The sequence below is a fragment of the Petaurus breviceps genome, unplaced genomic scaffold (assembly GCF_028583685.1).
Source record: "Petaurus breviceps papuanus isolate PSGF00001 unplaced genomic scaffold, PetGlider_PUasm1.0 227, whole genome shotgun sequence".
Taxonomy (NCBI): Eukaryota; Metazoa; Chordata; class Mammalia; order Diprotodontia; family Petauridae; genus Petaurus; species Petaurus breviceps.
In genome coordinates, this window is record NW_027185896.1 from 11,217,882 (window position 1) to 11,234,817 (window position 16,936).

At 49.2% G+C, this 16,936-nt stretch overlaps 1 protein-coding gene across 1 annotated transcript in view; it reads left to right on the forward strand.

Annotated features, from left to right (window-relative positions):
• Nucleotides 1-16,936, forward strand: part of LOC138166892 (laminin subunit beta-2-like) — a 32,534-nt gene that overhangs the window by 1,007 nt on the left and 14,591 nt on the right. The window contains exons 2-23 of the mRNA XM_069095384.1: nt 14-244; nt 469-583; nt 707-780; nt 1,229-1,417; nt 1,505-1,568; nt 3,276-3,481; nt 3,688-3,808; nt 3,899-4,087; nt 4,249-4,428; nt 5,010-5,122; nt 7,211-7,290; nt 7,411-7,567; nt 7,900-8,049; nt 8,251-8,409; nt 8,496-8,617; nt 8,734-8,854; nt 11,388-11,580; nt 12,374-12,517; nt 12,628-12,859; nt 13,006-13,169; nt 14,980-15,219; nt 15,423-15,643. Of these exons, the coding sequence (XP_068951485.1) occupies nt 14-244; nt 469-583; nt 707-780; nt 1,229-1,417; nt 1,505-1,568; nt 3,276-3,481; nt 3,688-3,808; nt 3,899-4,087; nt 4,249-4,428; nt 5,010-5,122; nt 7,211-7,290; nt 7,411-7,567; nt 7,900-8,049; nt 8,251-8,409; nt 8,496-8,617; nt 8,734-8,854; nt 11,388-11,580; nt 12,374-12,517; nt 12,628-12,859; nt 13,006-13,169; nt 14,980-15,219; nt 15,423-15,643 (3,465 nt within the window). The remainder of the gene's footprint in view (nt 1-13; nt 245-468; nt 584-706; nt 781-1,228; nt 1,418-1,504; nt 1,569-3,275; nt 3,482-3,687; nt 3,809-3,898; nt 4,088-4,248; nt 4,429-5,009; nt 5,123-7,210; nt 7,291-7,410; nt 7,568-7,899; nt 8,050-8,250; nt 8,410-8,495; nt 8,618-8,733; nt 8,855-11,387; nt 11,581-12,373; nt 12,518-12,627; nt 12,860-13,005; nt 13,170-14,979; nt 15,220-15,422; nt 15,644-16,936) is intronic.

Sequence of the window (16,936 nt, forward strand, 5' to 3'; positions counted from 1 at the left end):
GGTGGTTGAGAAGAATGGTTGGAAGTTTCTCTTCAGGGTCCTGCCTCTCTTCTGGTCCTCAGTACAGATACCCTATGCCTATGACCATGAAGTACCTGACCTTCTGCCCCGACCTGGCTGCTCTGGAGGGAGCTGTTACCCCCCCACTGGCAATCTAGTTGTGGGCAGGAGCCAGAGTCTCCACGCGTCATCCACCTGTGGTTTGAGGGGACCAGAGCCCTACTGCATTGTCAGCCATTTGCAGGTGTGTATTGGGCTAGGGCATTCTGCATTAGCAGCCTTTGAGAATGAGGCATGAGTCCCAGAGGGAGGAGGGTCAAAATCTCCTAAGGGACCTTTGAGGATAGTGGGCTCAAAAGCTTCTTCAGGAGATCCTGGGGAGTTTTCCCTTGGGAGTAGAAGTGAGCTTAGGGACTTTTTTGAGGGGAAGCTGTTTGGAGACGATGACCCCTGCCTTCTTCCACCTAGGACTCTGAGAAATGCTTCTTCTGTGATTCAAGGGGCCAGGGAGGCCATAGGATCAAGAACGTGATCTCTCTGAGTGGACTGGATGGGCAAAGAACATGGTGGCAGGCTGAGAGTGGTGAGGGAGGAGAGGTAGTGGGAAGGGGGAAGGGGAGTCAGGGAGGAAAGACTTGTGAGCCAATGGGGTAGAGTCACTGGATGGGTGTCAGGGTTGCTTTGACCCGGGCCTTATTGGTTCAAGGTGTGGAGAATGTCAGCATCCAGCTGGACTTAGAGGGCGAATTCTACTTCACCCACCTTATCATGACCTTCAAGGTACTGAACACATACATACCTCTCCTTCAGTTTTAGATGCCACTGTATTTCTCATGTGATCCTTGACCTCTAGGTGGGGCAGTGGATAGCATGATGGGTCTGTAGTCAGAAAAACCGGAGTTCAAATCCTGCTTCAGATGCTTACTAGCTAAGGGCAAATACCTTAGCCTCTGTCTGCCTCAGTTTCCTCAGCTATAAAATGGGGGTCACAATAGCATCTGCCTCCCTGAGTTGTTGTGAAGACCAAATAAGATAATTGTAAAGCAAATACCAGGCACATTGTAAGAGCTGTATAACTAACACAAGTGACCCTATTCCAAGTGATCCAATTAAGCTTGGCTTTAAGCTTCCAAATCTAGTTACTTCCTAACCTCTGATCCCCAGTGACCTCTGACCATATTAATACCTCATTCATTGATCCTGTGCACCCTGACACAATTTTCCCTAGACTTTTCGCCCGGCTGCTCTACTCATTGAGCGTTCAGCAGATGGGGGTCGTTCCTGGCGAGTTTACCGATACTTTGCTCACAACTGCTCTGGCTTTTTCCCTGGGATTCCCCTTACACCTGGCCGAAAAGTCAGTGACCTCGTTTGTGATCAGCGTTACTCAAATATTGAACCATCAAGTCAGGGTGAGGTCAGTCCCTTAGTAGGAAGAAGGCTGAGGGATGGGGGTGGAGGTTGTGTTCGGAATTTCAGGTCCTATTTCCTGCCCCCATCTCAGGTAATTTTCAAAGTTCTGGACCCAGCCATCCCTGTGGAGGATCCCTATAGTCCAGAGATCCAAGGTAAGTGACCTTTCAGATGCCCAGACCCATCGACCTCAGAAACCTCTTACCCTGAGACTCCCCCCCACCCCCCCCCCCCCTACCCGGACATCCAGCACAGAAGCTGAGACCCAGGGTAGGCAAACCCCATGGTTCTATGTGCCCCCCCCCCCCCCCTCCCCCCCCCCCCCAGGAGCCGCAGCAAGACAAGGTCTTCTAGTCAGAAAGAGGTTTCCTTGACAACCAAATCATTCCCTGGCTGCTCTGCCTCAATCAATGCTTCCCTCCAGGCATTAGCATTTTACAATGTTTTTGACACAGTATATATTTTTCTTTTTTCTTCCCTAAAGCAAAGGCATCTGATGAAATGGTAGAGCAAAGACAGCATATTTCTTAAAGGGACCTCATCTTTTCCTTCCCCTAACATTTAAAAAAATTGTTTCTAGGAAAACTGTTAACACTTTATAAATAAAGTTACACAGTAGCTTCTTTATAGGAAGATTAGACATTGATTTTTAGAGCTGGAAAAGACCTTAGACACCATCTACTCCAAACCCCATAAAGGAAGAAACTGAGAAATAGAGAGGGGAAGGGAATTAATGCAGAGCTAATCAATATCAGAGATGGTAATCCAACCCAGGTCTAGTATCTTTGCCAATGAACCAAAATCCCTTAGGGAAAGATAGCGCCCAACAGGGCTGGGCTATTTGTTCAGTCATTTTCTAGTCATGTCCAACTCTTTGTGACCCCATTTGGGGTTTTCTTGGCAGAGATACTGGAGTGGTTTTCCATCTTCTCCAGCTCATTTTACAGATGAGGAAACTGAGGTCAGCAGGGTGAAATGATTTGCCCAGGGTCACACGGCTAGTGAGTGTCTGAGGCCAGATTTGAATTTAGGAAGATGAGTCTTTGTAACCCCAGGCTTGATACACTATTCCTTGCAGCTGTCCTGGTCTGTTTAGCAAAGAGATTAAGCTGTGCCTGGAACTATCAATCACTGATTTGGTGAGGCCTATGCAGAAGGAGCCAGGGGAAGAGCATTATGGGCAGGGAGAACAAAGGACGGGAGGCTAGACTTCGCCTGATGTGTTCCCATGAGAAGCTGGGCTTTGTTGGAGCATAGGCTAGGAAAATCCCTGGTCTGTAGTCACATGACATGGGCTAAATCCTAGCACTGCCTGCTGTTCCTTAGGCCTGTGGCCAAAGGCAAGTCATTTACCTCTCTGTTTTCTCATCCTATACTCCCAACTGAATATACTCTCCTGATCAATGCAAGCTGGCACCTTCCCAGCAATTTAAGGGCCTTAGAGAATTGCCCAGAGCCATGAGGGGTTAAGTGACCTGCCCAGGCTTATACAACCAGGATGTATAAACCAGGATGTCAGAGACAGGACTGGAACCCAGCTCTCTAGGCTTTGAGGCCAGTTCTCTGTCCACTCCACTGTGCTGTCCAGCTATAAAGCAGGAATGCTAATATTTGTACAGTGTTAGAATGGTCTATGAACCTTAAAGCACTCTGAGTCAAGGAGGTTTTCTTTAGATTATGAATAGTCTCAAATGTCCTGTAGAAACTGGGGAATCATTGAAGGTTTCTGAGCAACGGAATAACCTATTTTGGCACATGTGTGAAGAATAGATTGGGGAGAAAGATGGACAGGGGTGACTGAAAGGGGTTTGTCCAGGCTGTTGTTCTCATCCCACCCACCATCACTACCCCATTCTCCTCAGAGCTGCTTCGAGTTACCAACCTGAGGGTGAATTTCTCCAAACTCCACACATTGGGAGATGGGCCCCTGGGGGGCTGGGGCCATCACCGTGGGCCTCACTACTACTATGCCTTGTATGAGCTTGTGGTTCGAGGAAGTTGTCTTTGCCACGGACATGCCTCTGAATGTGCACCTGCTCCTGGTGCCCCACCTAGTGTGGATGGCATGGTAAGTGGAAGTATCTGAGGGCAGGGGGGTTTGGGGTAAAGGAGGGGTATCTCTTTAGGGTGTGGGGAGCAGGAGGATATTGCTTCCTGAGGACTAAGTCTCTGGAGTCTCTCTGGGGGTTGGATGCTCAGGGTCTTTGTGGGATTCAGGATCCTTTCAGTCTCTCTGAGGCAGTGTTCCCAAAACCTTACCAGTACCATTTGTAGGTACATGGCCTTTGTGTGTGTCAGCACTGGACAGCTGGGCCCCACTGTGAGCGCTGCCAGGACCTGCACCATGACCAGCCCTGGCGCCCAGCTGAGCCTGGGAATCCTCACGCCTGCCAGGGTACGTGCTTCTTCTTGCCTTCCATAATCAGTGTGCCTCTGCTATCCCCTGAGTATCTCTGACACATCAGTCTCCCTCTCTTTCCCCTAGAGTGTGAATGTCACCAACATGCCAAGAGTTGCCACTTTGACATGGCTGTTTTTGTGGCTTCGGGCAATGTGAGTGGAGGCGTGTGTGATTTATGTCAGCACCATACGGCTGGGAGGCACTGTGAGATCTGCCGACCTTTCTATCACCGAGACCCCCGTGAAGATCCCCGTTCCCCATATACCTGTAAACGTAAGTCCTTTGATGATGAGCCCTGGCCCCTACGATGATCCTGACCCATGAACTAACCCTAGTATTTGCCCCCTCCCATCCAAATCTGAACTTCTGACTTCACTCATAATTTATTCCCTGGTGTTTGACCCTTTGTTCCAACTCTGTTTCTGTGTCCCCAGCTTGTGACTGTGACCCTTCAGGTACCCTGGATGGGGGTCTCTGTGACACACATACAGATGAGGTCCGGGGTTTCCTCTCTGGACAGTGTCGCTGCAAGGCCCATGTATGGGGCCCACGTTGTGATACCTGTCGTCCTGGTTACTATGGTCTGAGCCCAGCATTACCTGAAGGTTGTTTGTGTGAGTGACCCAGAGACTCCATGACCTTGGATCCCAAGCCCTTCAACTCAGAATACCTGGTTGCTAGAGCCTGAACCTCATGTGGCCCAAAGCTTGTCTTGTGACCCCTTGACCTGAGAATTCCAGAATGTGACCCAGGATTTAGGAGGCCCCAACCTCATGAGTCTATATTTCTTGAACCCCTTGACACAACTCAGGACCCCATGACTCCAAGAACTACCAATAAAAGACACTCAGTATGTCCTGAGTCCGGTTGGACCCAAGGAATTCTGTGTGAGTGGCCCCCAAATCCAGGGTTTCATCACTCTTGGCCCCAGGACCCCATAATCCCCTGACTCCTAGAGCCCCCAAACTTGCAGTCACTATGACTAGCTGGATACCACTTAAAGGCTGTCTGTGTAAATGACCCCATATCCCTGGGAACTCTCTGACCCCCAGCACAGGACTCTGACTGTTAGCCCTGAACACTCTGATTTGAGCCCATTCTCTGAGCCTGAGATCAGCCTCTGTCACCATTCCCTCATCAGTTTCTCTACAGGTCATCCTTTCCATCACTTTTTGACATGTCTTTGCTTCCCTAGCCTGCCAGTGTGATCTGAGGGGCACAGTCCCAGGTGACACCCTCTGTGATTCCGTCAGTGGTGACTGCTATTGCAAACGTTTTGTCGCTGGCCAGAACTGTGACCAGTGCCTGGTAAGTTCTTACCTTGACTTCAGACTCTCTTCTTCCAGCCTGACCCTGGGTACTGAAACCTAGTTTCCACCCTAGAACCTTGCCTTTGACCTTCAGCACTGAACTCTTAGCCCTGCTCCTTGTCCCCAAGACCCTCAAGACCTTGAGTCTGTGCCCTCACTCAACATCTTTGGCTCTTATTCCGTTTACTTTTGTATTAACTTTAGTTTACTCCAGCAAATTCAATGCAGATAAAACTACTTTGCTGTGTGACTTTAAGTTGGTCTACTTTCAGGTCTCAGCTTTCCCATCTACAGAAAGGAGAAGGTTGTACCCAGCAGTCCCCATTGGCCCTCTGACATTCTGTGTTCTGAAATTCTTTCTTCTAAAGTTCTAAATAAGCTTTTGTTTTCTCCCCAAGATACCTTGTCTGCCAAAGTGGCAGCAGGATGCCTTTGTGTGAATTGTTATTGTATGGAATAGGAAACACTCTCAGAAAGGGGACTTGCCCAAAGGCCCATGGCTAGTTGTGGGAGAGATAGATTATAAACCAGATCTTTTGCTTCCAAGTCTTGCACTTTTTCTGCTAAGCCACACTGCTTCTAGATTAGTTTATCTACCCAACTGTTATTTTAAAAATACTTTCAGTGTAATTCTTTTTATTGGAAAATTGAATTTAAATATCACCATACACTAAATGAAAGGCGATAACATAGAATGCATGTATTTCAAGGAAATGAAATATAAGGTACCATTCCATACCATCATTGCTAATCAGCTCTAACTGGATTAACCTGGGCCTGATTAGGAGGTCCTAAGACCCTGAGTCAGAAGGGATTGAGAGATCACTGAGTCAGAACCCCCTCATTTTAGAGATGAGGAAACTGAAGCTCTGGGACATTTCATAACTTGGCCAGGGTCACACGAGTAGAGCCAGGGTTTGAACTCGCATCCCCCACCTCCCAAAGGATGCCAGTGCTTCATGCTATTCTTTTAAAACTCCCTCTGAACACTAACTTTGGAGTCTTACTCTGTGACTTACACACCTGATTGAGAAAGGACCTGGAACTTTGGTTCTCCATGGATAAACCAGTGTGTTGTTCTAGGTCATTTCTAAGGCCCCTCCCAGTGAGGGGGCGATCCTAGGAGATTACTCCTGGGCCTTCAAGAGTCAGCAGCCCCTCTGATTCTCTCTGTCTCAGTTGTAGACAGAGACTGACTAATCAGAGGGCTGATTAAAGGACCTGATTTATCTCTCTAGAAGGCCTCTGCGCTTCTACTGATGCCTTAGAGTCCTCTCTCTTCAGCCTGGCACAACTAGTGCCCAGAGGGGATTCTACCTGATCATCATCCGTTATTATTCCAAAGAAATGGCAGCGTTCTTCCCAACACAGCTTTGTGGCTGTCACTTGAGATTATATTTAAAATTTTCCCACACTAGTACCTCCTTCGGTGCCATTGTTTTTCACAGCCTCTTCCAGAGGGACTGGATTTCTGGAGAAACTTGTAAGTGGGCTGGTGCCCCTGTGACGACTGGGGAGAAAGGTAGGAAGAAGCGCCCCAGCAGTGGCATGCAGGTGGTGGCAGGAATGGTGATCTCTTGACTGCCAGAGGGCAAAAATATGCTCCCTGTCTTGTCAGTACTATGGGAAAGTTGCAGCTCTGAATGGAGATAGACCTTTTTTAGTCAACAAATTTAGACAGAAAACTTGACAAATTTTTTCTGAAATAAATTTTCTCAAATTTAATTAAAGTTCTAAAATTTTTCTAGCTCTGCCATTCCCTGGCACTCAAACTGTGATCCTCTTCACCTCCTTGAGATTGCAGACCTTGCTCTGTGGCTCCCAGAGAGGAGGCAGCTTGGCTTACTTGTTGTTAGATCCTGGGGTTTAGAGACAGGAGATCTAGGTCTGACCTCAGCTGTCTGTCCTCATGCAAATCATGTAACTTTCCTGAGCCCAGTGGCTTCCTCTGTAAAATGGGGATAATCATAGCCATATCATCTACCTGGGAGGAATGTTGTGAAGGAAACTTAGTAAGCTTTTAACTCCTTCAGGAATATGAATCATGTAATCTATGATTTTTCTCCTCCTTCCTCTCTCCCTGCAGCCAGAATTCTGGGGACTGAGCAATGACTTCACTGGTTGCCGGCCTTGTGACTGTGATTTTGGTGGAGCCTACAGCAATAGGTGGGGGCTTGGTCAGTAGGGTTTGGTCAAGAGCTTGCTAGAGGAAGGGGGGATTCCAAACAGTGCCAGCGCCAGAAATGGAGGAGTAACCTTATTCCCCTACACTCCCTGTGTCACCAGGTGCTCATCAGGGGAGGGGCTTTGTCCTTGCCGCCCACACCTACAAGGCCGAGACTGCCTTGAGCTCCAGTCTGGTTACTTCTGTGCAGCCCTGGACCAAGCTGTAGCTGAGGCGGAGCTTGGGCAGAGTCTCAAGCCCAATGACCCCCGGCTACCTGTGAGTATATGAGCTCCAAATGTTGGTGCTCAGAGAAGGGAGAGATGGCGAAAGAGCAGTCAGGGAGGGCTTTCTGGAGGAGGAACTTGAATGGAAGACAGTGAGCTTCTCAGCACTGAAAGTCTTCAAATGGAGGCTGAATGACCACTTGTCAGGATAGACACATTGTACCAGATGCCCTTGGGAGGCCCCACTAGCTTAGAAATTTTGTGAGTCTCTGAGCTGAAGGCAAGGGGGAAAAGAGGTGGGGTTGGTGTTTTGGACATGAAGCTGACTGGCGGTGAGTATCCAGCTAGGAGGAGACATGGACCTTTAGCCCTGTTGTCCTTCAGGGAATCCTGCTACCTGATGCCCCCCCCAACTGCCTGCCAACAACAGGACCTATGCTGAAGAGACCTAGACCCCGGCTCCGGCGCCAGCGTGGCACCCCCTGCCCTCCCCACGTTACTCGCCGAGGACGCCACAGCCACCCACCATCCAAGGTGAGGGCTCAGTGGGAAAGCCCTGGGGATGAAAGGAGACTGGGGGAATGGGGGGTGTTAAAGACACTTTCCAGGGTAATAGGAAAAGAACAGATCTGGGCTCTGCCCTCAGGAAGCTCCTATTCTGTAGGGAGACAAAGAAGAAGCAGAGCCAGATATTCCCCTTGAGACCTCACAGTATTATTTCTGTCTCATTCTTAGGCTGCTGTGGAGCCCTGGCCTTGGGGCAAGGGCCCTCATACCTCGTCTTGGACAGGCTCTGGATTTGCCAGGGTGGAGAACAAGGCTGGCCTCATGTTCCAGGCCCCTCCAGTACCACAAGCCATGGAGTATGATATCGTGCTTCGTTATGCAGCTCAGGTTAGGGCCCTTGACTGTGAGCTTATGGAGGAGCTGGGGAACTGCGGAGGGAAGCTCTTTCATTCTTGGCCCTTTGATACTTCCAGGCCCCGGAGGACTGGGAGGCCGTTGTCAGTGTCCGTGCCTACTCCCTGCCCAGCAGCACCCGTTGTGCCAATGTGTTGCCCTCCGAGCAGCTCTATCAGGTGGCCCTACCCTCTAGGCACAGGTATGAGTTCAGTCAAGGGGGATCTGGAAAATTAGGGGGGGTACAAATGTGGAAGAAACCAGAAGGGTGGGTGAACACAGGCACCAATCCTGCATTAATACCCCCTTTCCCTTTAGAGCCGTGGTTCTATCTAGACCCTTCTGCTTTGAACCTGGAACCAGATACATGGTGACCTTGAGACTACAGCGAGGGACAAGTGCACGGAGCCTCCCTGGGGGAACCATCCTGCTAGACTCAGTGAGACTTTTGGGGTCCCTGCCTGCTAACGTGTTAGGGTCCCCAGCACATCTCTTCACCCCCCAAGGTTTCCCTGAGCCTCACTGTCCCCAGTATTGAGCTCAGCACATTCAGGGAGCTTGAGAAAGCAGAAGCCTGGGCCCTTCCCTCAGGGAGCTCATTGTTTTGAGAAGGTCTGCCCCAGAAGATGAATGACAGATAGATGAATGAAGGAGCCTGTACAGCTCAGACTCGGGAGGGAAAGCCTGGGTGAGCAGGGTACAAGGCAAGGACCCCTTAGTCCTTAGACCCATTGGCTCACAGACCTAGGGCTGGAAGGCACCCCCAGGTCACCTGGTCCAACGAGAAAGCTGAGGCCCAGTGAGGTGGATTTGCTTGGCCAGAGTGACACAGGTGTTTAGTGGTGGAGCTGGGTTTTCATCTAGGTCCTCTGACTTGTTTGTTGTTCTGTTGTTCAGTTGTTTAGGTGCCCATGGGGTTTTCGTGGCAAAGAGACTGCAATGGTTTGCCATTCTCTCCTCCAGAGGATTAAAGCAAAAAGAGGTTAAGTGACTTTCCCAAGGTCATACAGTTAGTGAGTGTCTGAGGCTGGATTTGAACTCAGGGCTTCCTGACCCCAGGCCCAGTGCTCTACCCACTGAACCATCCAGCTGTCATACACTTTGTATTACCCAAGCTGCCTCTCATTTGGGCCTTAAAGGGCAGTTAGGATTTGGAGAGAAGAGGGTAGCATTCTGGGCAGGGGATTCAGAACAGAGACAGAAATAAGCTTAGAATGGGGCAAAAGAAAGAGAGATAGTGTGAGAGCTTTGGGTCCGAGACTGGGGAGTTTGGACTGAACCATTCTTGACCAGTGACATGGTCAGCCATATGCCACAGGATATTTATATTGATGGTTGTGTAAAGCATGAGGATGGAGAAGGAAGAGGTGGTAAGTCTGCACAGGAGACTGTTGCTGTTGTCTAGAGAGACAGTGAGGGCCTAGACAAGGGGGAAAGCTTCCCTGTATGTTGAAGCAGTGTTCAGGCCTGGCATGATTGGGAAAAGGCAGACATTTCTCTGTGTGCCTTACTCTGCAGAAGCAGATACCTGCTATAGTTGCCAGTCATTCTCCAGGCCTGTTGAAGGAACACTAGACATACCCTTATTGTTGGTGTCTGAGGAGTGGATGGGAGAAAACAGACCCTGGATGTGGGGAAAGGGGGGTAAATGCATCTAGAACAAGCTTACTTTTAGCCTAATTGGGCCAAAATGGAGAATTGCAGTGAGGAGTCAGTCTGGTGGGCCTGATGGAGTCTTGGGGAGCCCCTGGTTTGTTGTGGATGTGGAATAGGAAAAATGAGTCTATGGATGGGAGACAGAGAAAGGGGGAATGAGAGGAGAGTGAGTCAGAGGAGAGGACTCAGTGTGTTAGGGCTGAACTTTTTAGTTGGGCCTTCCTGGCAGAAAGCTGGGCTGGGTTCTGAATCCCACATACAGCCTTTCATCCCTATGGAGCAGTGGCATGCTGGGGAACCAGGATGAGATGGACTTGTCAGTTTCTATCCTGGAATGACATGTTTCTGAGGTCCCCTGTAGTCTCTGCAAAGGAAGAGAGAGAGAGAGAGCCCTTGAGTCACAAGAAAGATGGTCTGCCAGTGAAAAATACCTAAACGACAAGACTTAATAAAAACTGATTGGATGTAGGGATGATGAAGAATGAGGAGCCAGCAGTGATCCTAAGGTTTTGAACCTAGATCATGAAGAGAAAGATGGTGCTCTCAGCTGAAGTAGGGAGGACGGGAGGAGGATCAGGTTTGGAGTAGAAGGTAATCAGTTCATTTTTGAACAAATAAGGATACATCCAGGTGGTGGTTCAGTTTAATTCTTACCTTACCAAGCACCTGCTGCATACAAGGCTTTCTGCTTGGCACTCAGGATACAAGGAGTAAGAAGAGAGACTATTTCTTGCTTCAAGGAAAATATAGTATACTGGGGAGATTCAGCATATACTCAAATAAATATAATGCAAGGGAGAATGTAAAATGGACAAAAACAAGATCCAGACAAAATACTTTTAACAAAACTGGATGAGGGAGAGATCCCTTTAAATTGAGGGCATTAAGGAATCAAGGGAAGAAAGAGCCAGAATGAGGAGGGCAGCTATTCTAGGAATGTGTGAATTCATGGAGACAAGAAGGGAGAATTAAATTGAAGAAGAGTGATTGGTACAGTTTGGCCAGAATGTAGAGTCCAGGTCTGGAGAGAGATGTGGGAGTCATCTGCATAGAAGGAAGAATAGAAACCATGGGAGTGGATGAGTCAAGAAAGGAAATGCGAATGCTGAGGGCTAGTATGCCTTCCAAAGTCCCTTGGGATTCTCAGATTTCCTGTGACCCCCCTGAGGTCTCCCAGTCTCTCTCATTTTTCAGAGAGGTTCACAGTCTTGAATCTGGAATACTGGAATCTGGGTCTGGTCAGTTGCCCAGTTCCTGTGGATAGATACCATTCCCCACAGACTAGCCTGTCCCTGATTATCCCCCTTTCTCTACAGCTGGTACTTCTGCCTCGAGTGGAGGAGCTTCCAGGCCTAAGAAGGGGGGACCTTGGGGCATTGGGGCGCCTGAGAGAACTCAGTCATGCTCAGTGTCTTGAAGCTGCAAGAACACCCCCCCTGGGGCCCCCATCAGAATCCTGTGGCCGCTTGGTCTGCAGCATCTCTGCTCTACTCTATGGTGGTGGCCTGGGTGAGTGATTCTGAGTGACCGAGACTAGGAGATGTTAGGTAAAAGAGTGAGCAAGACTAGGGTGGCTCATGGGGCTGGAGAAATAACAGTGGAGTCAATAAAGGAAGTGAGAGTGACTAAGGAATTATATTGTGGTTTATTTTTAGCGAAGCACTTTACATGTGCTATTTCATTTGGTTCTAGTTTTAGCCTCATTTTTACTTTTGTTTTTTGGAGGGGGGAAGGTAGGGCAATTGGGGTTAAGTGACTAGCCCAAGGTCACATGGCTAGTTTTTTGTGTTAGGTGTCTGAGGCAGAATTTGAACTCAGGTCCTCCTGATTCTAGGGCCAGTGCTCTATTCACTGCACCACCTAGCCGCCCCATAGCCTCATTTTTAGATGAGGAAACTGAGGCAGAGAGGTAGGTTAAGTGACTTGCCCAGGGTTAAACAGCTAAGAAGTGTCTGGAACAGGATTTGAAGTCAGAACTTCCCAGTTCCAACTCCAGCCCTCTGCCCACTGAGCCACCTCCCTGTCTTGCAATGACTCAGGAATTGGCTGGGTACTACCTAAAAGGACCACTGGGGTGGAAAGAGGATCTGACTTTGAAAGTGGATGTGTATGTAGGGGGAGTAGGGTAAGAGAAATCGGAGGGTTGGAGGCATGACCAAAGAATGATGTGGGAATGGAAAGCTGGCCGGGGTAATAAACGGAAGTATCTTTTATGAGGGCTTAGTCCTAAAGGTGTTTGGGAGTCAGGCACCTAGGGTTGAGTTCAGCCTGCCTCACCCAAACATTTCTCTCCCACCTCTAGCCTGTGAGTGTGACCCACAGGGCTCTCTGAGCTCTGAGTGTGCCCGTGTGGGTGGCCAGTGCCCATGTCGACCCCATGTCATTGGCCGGCGCTGTGACCGGTGTGAGCCCCAGACATATGGCTTTGGCCCGGCAGGCTGCAGTGGTGAGGACTGAGACAGACACTGGGCTAAGCACTGGGTGGGCATGGAGATGGGGTTGGGGCAGATTTCCCTCCCACCCCTGCACAACCTGACCCCTCACTGCTTCCCCTAGAGTGTCATTGCTCCCCTGAGGGGTCCACCAGTTTGGCCTGTGATCCTTTAAGTGGACAGTGCCCGTGCCAGCCAGGTATCACGGGACGAAGGTGTGACCAGTGCCTGCCTGGCCAATGGGGCTTCCCTCAGTGCCAGCCCTGTGAGTGTAATGGGCATGCAGATCAGTGCCACTTATACACAGGTGTATGCCAGGCCTGTGGAGATGCCACCACTGGGCGTCACTGTGAAAGGTGAGTGAAGCCTATTCTTTAAGTCCTACCTAAGAAAGGAGATACGGCTCCTATCCCTAGGAAACCTTTAGGGCTTGCTGGGCAATGTTGGGGTGGTGGAGGTAGGTGGCACCCAACCTAGTTTTAGCACTGCACTTCTCCCATAGGTGCCAGGATGGTTATTATGGAGACCCTGTCCTGGGGTCAGGACAGCAGTGCCGGCCTTGTCCCTGCCCTGGGTTCCCGGGCTCTGGGAATTACCATGGGACCTCGTGTCAGGCAGATGGTGGGAGTGAACGAATCCTGTGTCTCTGTGCCCCTGGTTATGCAGGTAAGTGGTAATAGTGGGCATTAAGGCTAGAGAACCAGGGTCCAATCTTCTAAGCTGCCTCCCCCCCTTCCCATAATACTAACTCCTATTTCAATGGCAACATTAAGGTTTACAAAGCACTTTCCCCACAGCAGCCTGTAAGAGAAGTAGTCCAGGTATGATTCTCTCCATTTTATTGATGGGGAAAATGAGGATTAGAGAAAAAATGACTTGCCCCAGGCCACGCAGCTACTAAGTGGCAGGTCTCCTGATGTCAGAGCTGGGCTTTTCCCACTGTGCTGTGCTGATTCCCATGGTCCATGGACCATGGACCATCTGCCCCTCATGCCCCTCATCTAAGGCCTGAACACCTTCACAAGGACAAAACTGAGAGAGTATAGGAAACCAGCTGTCTTCTCTTTGGTGATTTCTTGCCACTGTTTTGATGGTAATGTTGATGATGATGGGTGATGCTGATAGGAATAATAGCAATGTCCTAGATCTTTAACTTGTGCAAAGACCTGTCCTTTTAACCATAATCCTATATGAGTTAGGGAGCACAAGGGTTCTATTATTCTTCCCAGCTTGGAATAGGAAGTGGTTGAAGATTACCAATGCAGAGTTCTGGCAAAAGGCCTGAGAGGTCAACTAGTTCGGGCCCCTTATTTTACAGATGAGTAAACTGAGGCCCAGAAAAAGGGAGGTGACCCAATCACATATCTGGAGCAACAGTAATAAACTATATTTGTATAGCACTTTAGGTTTTTTTTTTAAAATACTCATTGAGTTCTTTTAAGTTTCACTGACATATTTTGATCTTACATCCCAGTCATTTCTAGATGCACCCTCTTCTCTCTCCTCCTTCCGCAGTGAGCTTTCCCTTGTGACAAAGGAAAAAAGGCCAGTTAAACAGAATCCCCGCCCCTGGGAGCACATACGGCATTGCACTCCGTGCATCTGGCCCCCGTCTTCTCGCAATAGGAAAGATAAGAAGTTCTTTTTGGGACTTTAACTGTACAGTGTGTTCAAGCTTTGTCCCCTTTTTCTTTTCATTTATGTTGTTTTAATTGTGATTCTTACTGCTTTCCTGGTTCTGCTGACCTTTCTAAGCAACAGCTTCGTATAAGTCTTTCCTTATTTTTAAATTCCCCATATTTGTTTTTCATGGTGAGAGAATATTCCATTATGTTCACATACAAAAGTTTATCTGACCATCCCTGTCTTAGTGGGAGCCCACTTTGTTTCTAATTCTTTGATATCACAGAAGTGCTGCTGCTTTTAATATTTGTGTACTTGGGGGACTTTTCATCGTTCTCCTCACTGGCACATACGCTTTGTAATGAATGGAATCACAGGGTTAGAGATTTTTCACATAGTTATAGCTTGTTTTCCAACATGATTAGACCATCTTGTAGTTCCACCAACAGTGTATCAGTATACCTATCTTCCCACAGTTCCTCCAGCGTGGATTGTTTCCATCTTTGTCATTTTGCTAGGTGTAAGGAGGGAACCTTAGAGTTTTAATTTTCATTTTTCTTTTTATTAGTTATTTGGAGCCAACTTCCCTATTCACAGACTAATAGAATTAATAGTTTATAATTCTTCCCTTGAGATTTGTTTACTTGTATCCTTTGGTCACTTTCCTGCCCCGCCCCCCTCCCACACCCCGGGATTGCTGTGAGGGGAGGAGTACATGGACTGGTATCCCATCTTACTGGTCTCAGCATCAGGATGCCCATAGCCACACAGCCGGTGTCAGAGCTCAGTCTTGTGCCCTGGGCCTAGGGCTCTGTATAGGATTTAATGAAATGGTTTCTCTCATCCTCTGCAGGTCCTCGCTGTGACCGCTGCTCTGCTGGCTACTTTGGGCGCCCCTGGCCAGAGGGAATAGTGGGGGGAGCACCATGTAGACCCTGCCAGTGCAACAACAACATTGACCCTAGTGACCCTATGGCCTGTGACCTCCACAGTGGTCACTGCCAGCGCTGTCTGCACCACACCCATGGGCCACACTGTTCACACTGCCAGCCTGGCTACCATGGCAATGCCCTTCGGCCACGAGGCTGCCGGCGTGAGTGGGACTGAATGGAGGGAGACTCAGAGAGAGAGAGAGAGAGAGAGAGAGAGAAAGAGAGAAAGAGATGGTGGATCCCCAGCCCCACCCTTGCCTGCCTTGCTTGTACCGTCTGTCCCTGCCCCAACTCCAGCCTTTATCAGCTAAGGCCAAGCTCCTCCTTTGAGCTTTAACATTTCTCATCTCTACTTACCCACTAGGTTGCAGCTGTGACCCACAGGGCACAGTGCCTGACCGGTGCCTGCCTGAAAATGGCATCTGCTTCTGTGATAGGCTCAGTGGGCACTGCCCCTGCCGCCCACATGTCCTCGGGAGGCTCTGTGACCGCTGCGCCCCCCAGTTCTGGAACCTGGGAGGGCCTCGGGGCTGTGAGCCCTGTGCTTGTCACACCCAGCACTCGGTGCAGCTAACCTGTCATCTGGTAAGGGAGCATTTCAGGCTCGTTAATGCTTGTGCACATATGCTTGAGTGGATGTTAATGTGTGGCTGCCTGGGGGATGACAGTTGGGTATCTGTGGATGTGTTTGAATGCTCACCTGCATATATGTAGGTATGATTGTGTGGGTTCATTCTTGTGTGTCCCGCTGTATATGTCTGCATTCAGCCGTGTGTGTGTGTGTGTTGGAATGAGCAGGTGTGCCTGGGGACATGCAGTGAGAATCCTGGGCTGACAGGGGTAGAGGAGGAGGCAGGCAGGAGGGTGGCTTGATAAGTCAGGGTGAGATCACTGAATGCCTCAAATGCTGGAACCAGTATCCTAGTTTGGACCAGTATCCCAGAATTACAGTCAGCAAGACATTCTGGATGCCTGTCAGTGCAGTATAGTGAAAAGAAGGAATGGACTCCCAGAAGTCAGAAGGCTAGGGGCTTAGTCACCCTGTGACCCAGCGCTTACCTAGCACAGCAGCACACAGTAGGCCCTTCAAAAAAAACTTGTTGACTTGACCTTAGGCCTTAGCTTTTTCATCTCTAAAAAAAATAGTAATGCTTGAACTCTCCGTGTGTAAGATCTTTGGTGGGGCCGTGGAGTACTCCAGTAGAATAGCAACGCTGGGGTAGAGTGTTGGCTCTGGCACCAGCAGCTGTGGGGACCAAAGACAAGTTGCTTCCAGGTTAGTGTGGTGCAGTGAGGTGAGCCCTGCCTCCAGAGTCAGAGGATCGGGGGACCAACCCTGGATCTGGGGCCGGTTAATACTAATATATAACCAAGCTACTCCCCCTTTCTGGGCCTCAATTTCCTCTTCTGTAAGATAAAGAGGTTGTAATTGATAGTCTCAGGTCCTTCCTATCCTCAAGGAACTTACACTGAGCTCTATGGTGAACTGTGCAAAAAAAAAAGTATTATCCCCTTTTTTTGTAAAAAGTTAGACTTTGAAGACAATCTAGTGTAATCTGCCTTCATTTTACCACTGAGGAATATTGAAGCCCAGATCAGTGTCCTGACAGGTCCAGGGTCACCCAGCTGGCCTGTGGAAGGGCCAGAGTGCACAGCTAGGTCCATGACTTCAAACCCAGAACCTCTCACAAAGGGAGGATGGGCCCATGCATTCATTCACGTGGGCTTCATTAGGGTAGAGCACAAGCAGGTCCTTGGGCCTGAATCACACTCACAGTGTCTGGGATGTCCATCTGCAAGATTCTGAAAGGCTCCCCTGGGAGAGGACAGGTTAACTGTCTTAGTTTAGCCTCAGAGGGCAGCTGGTCCAGTAGCAAC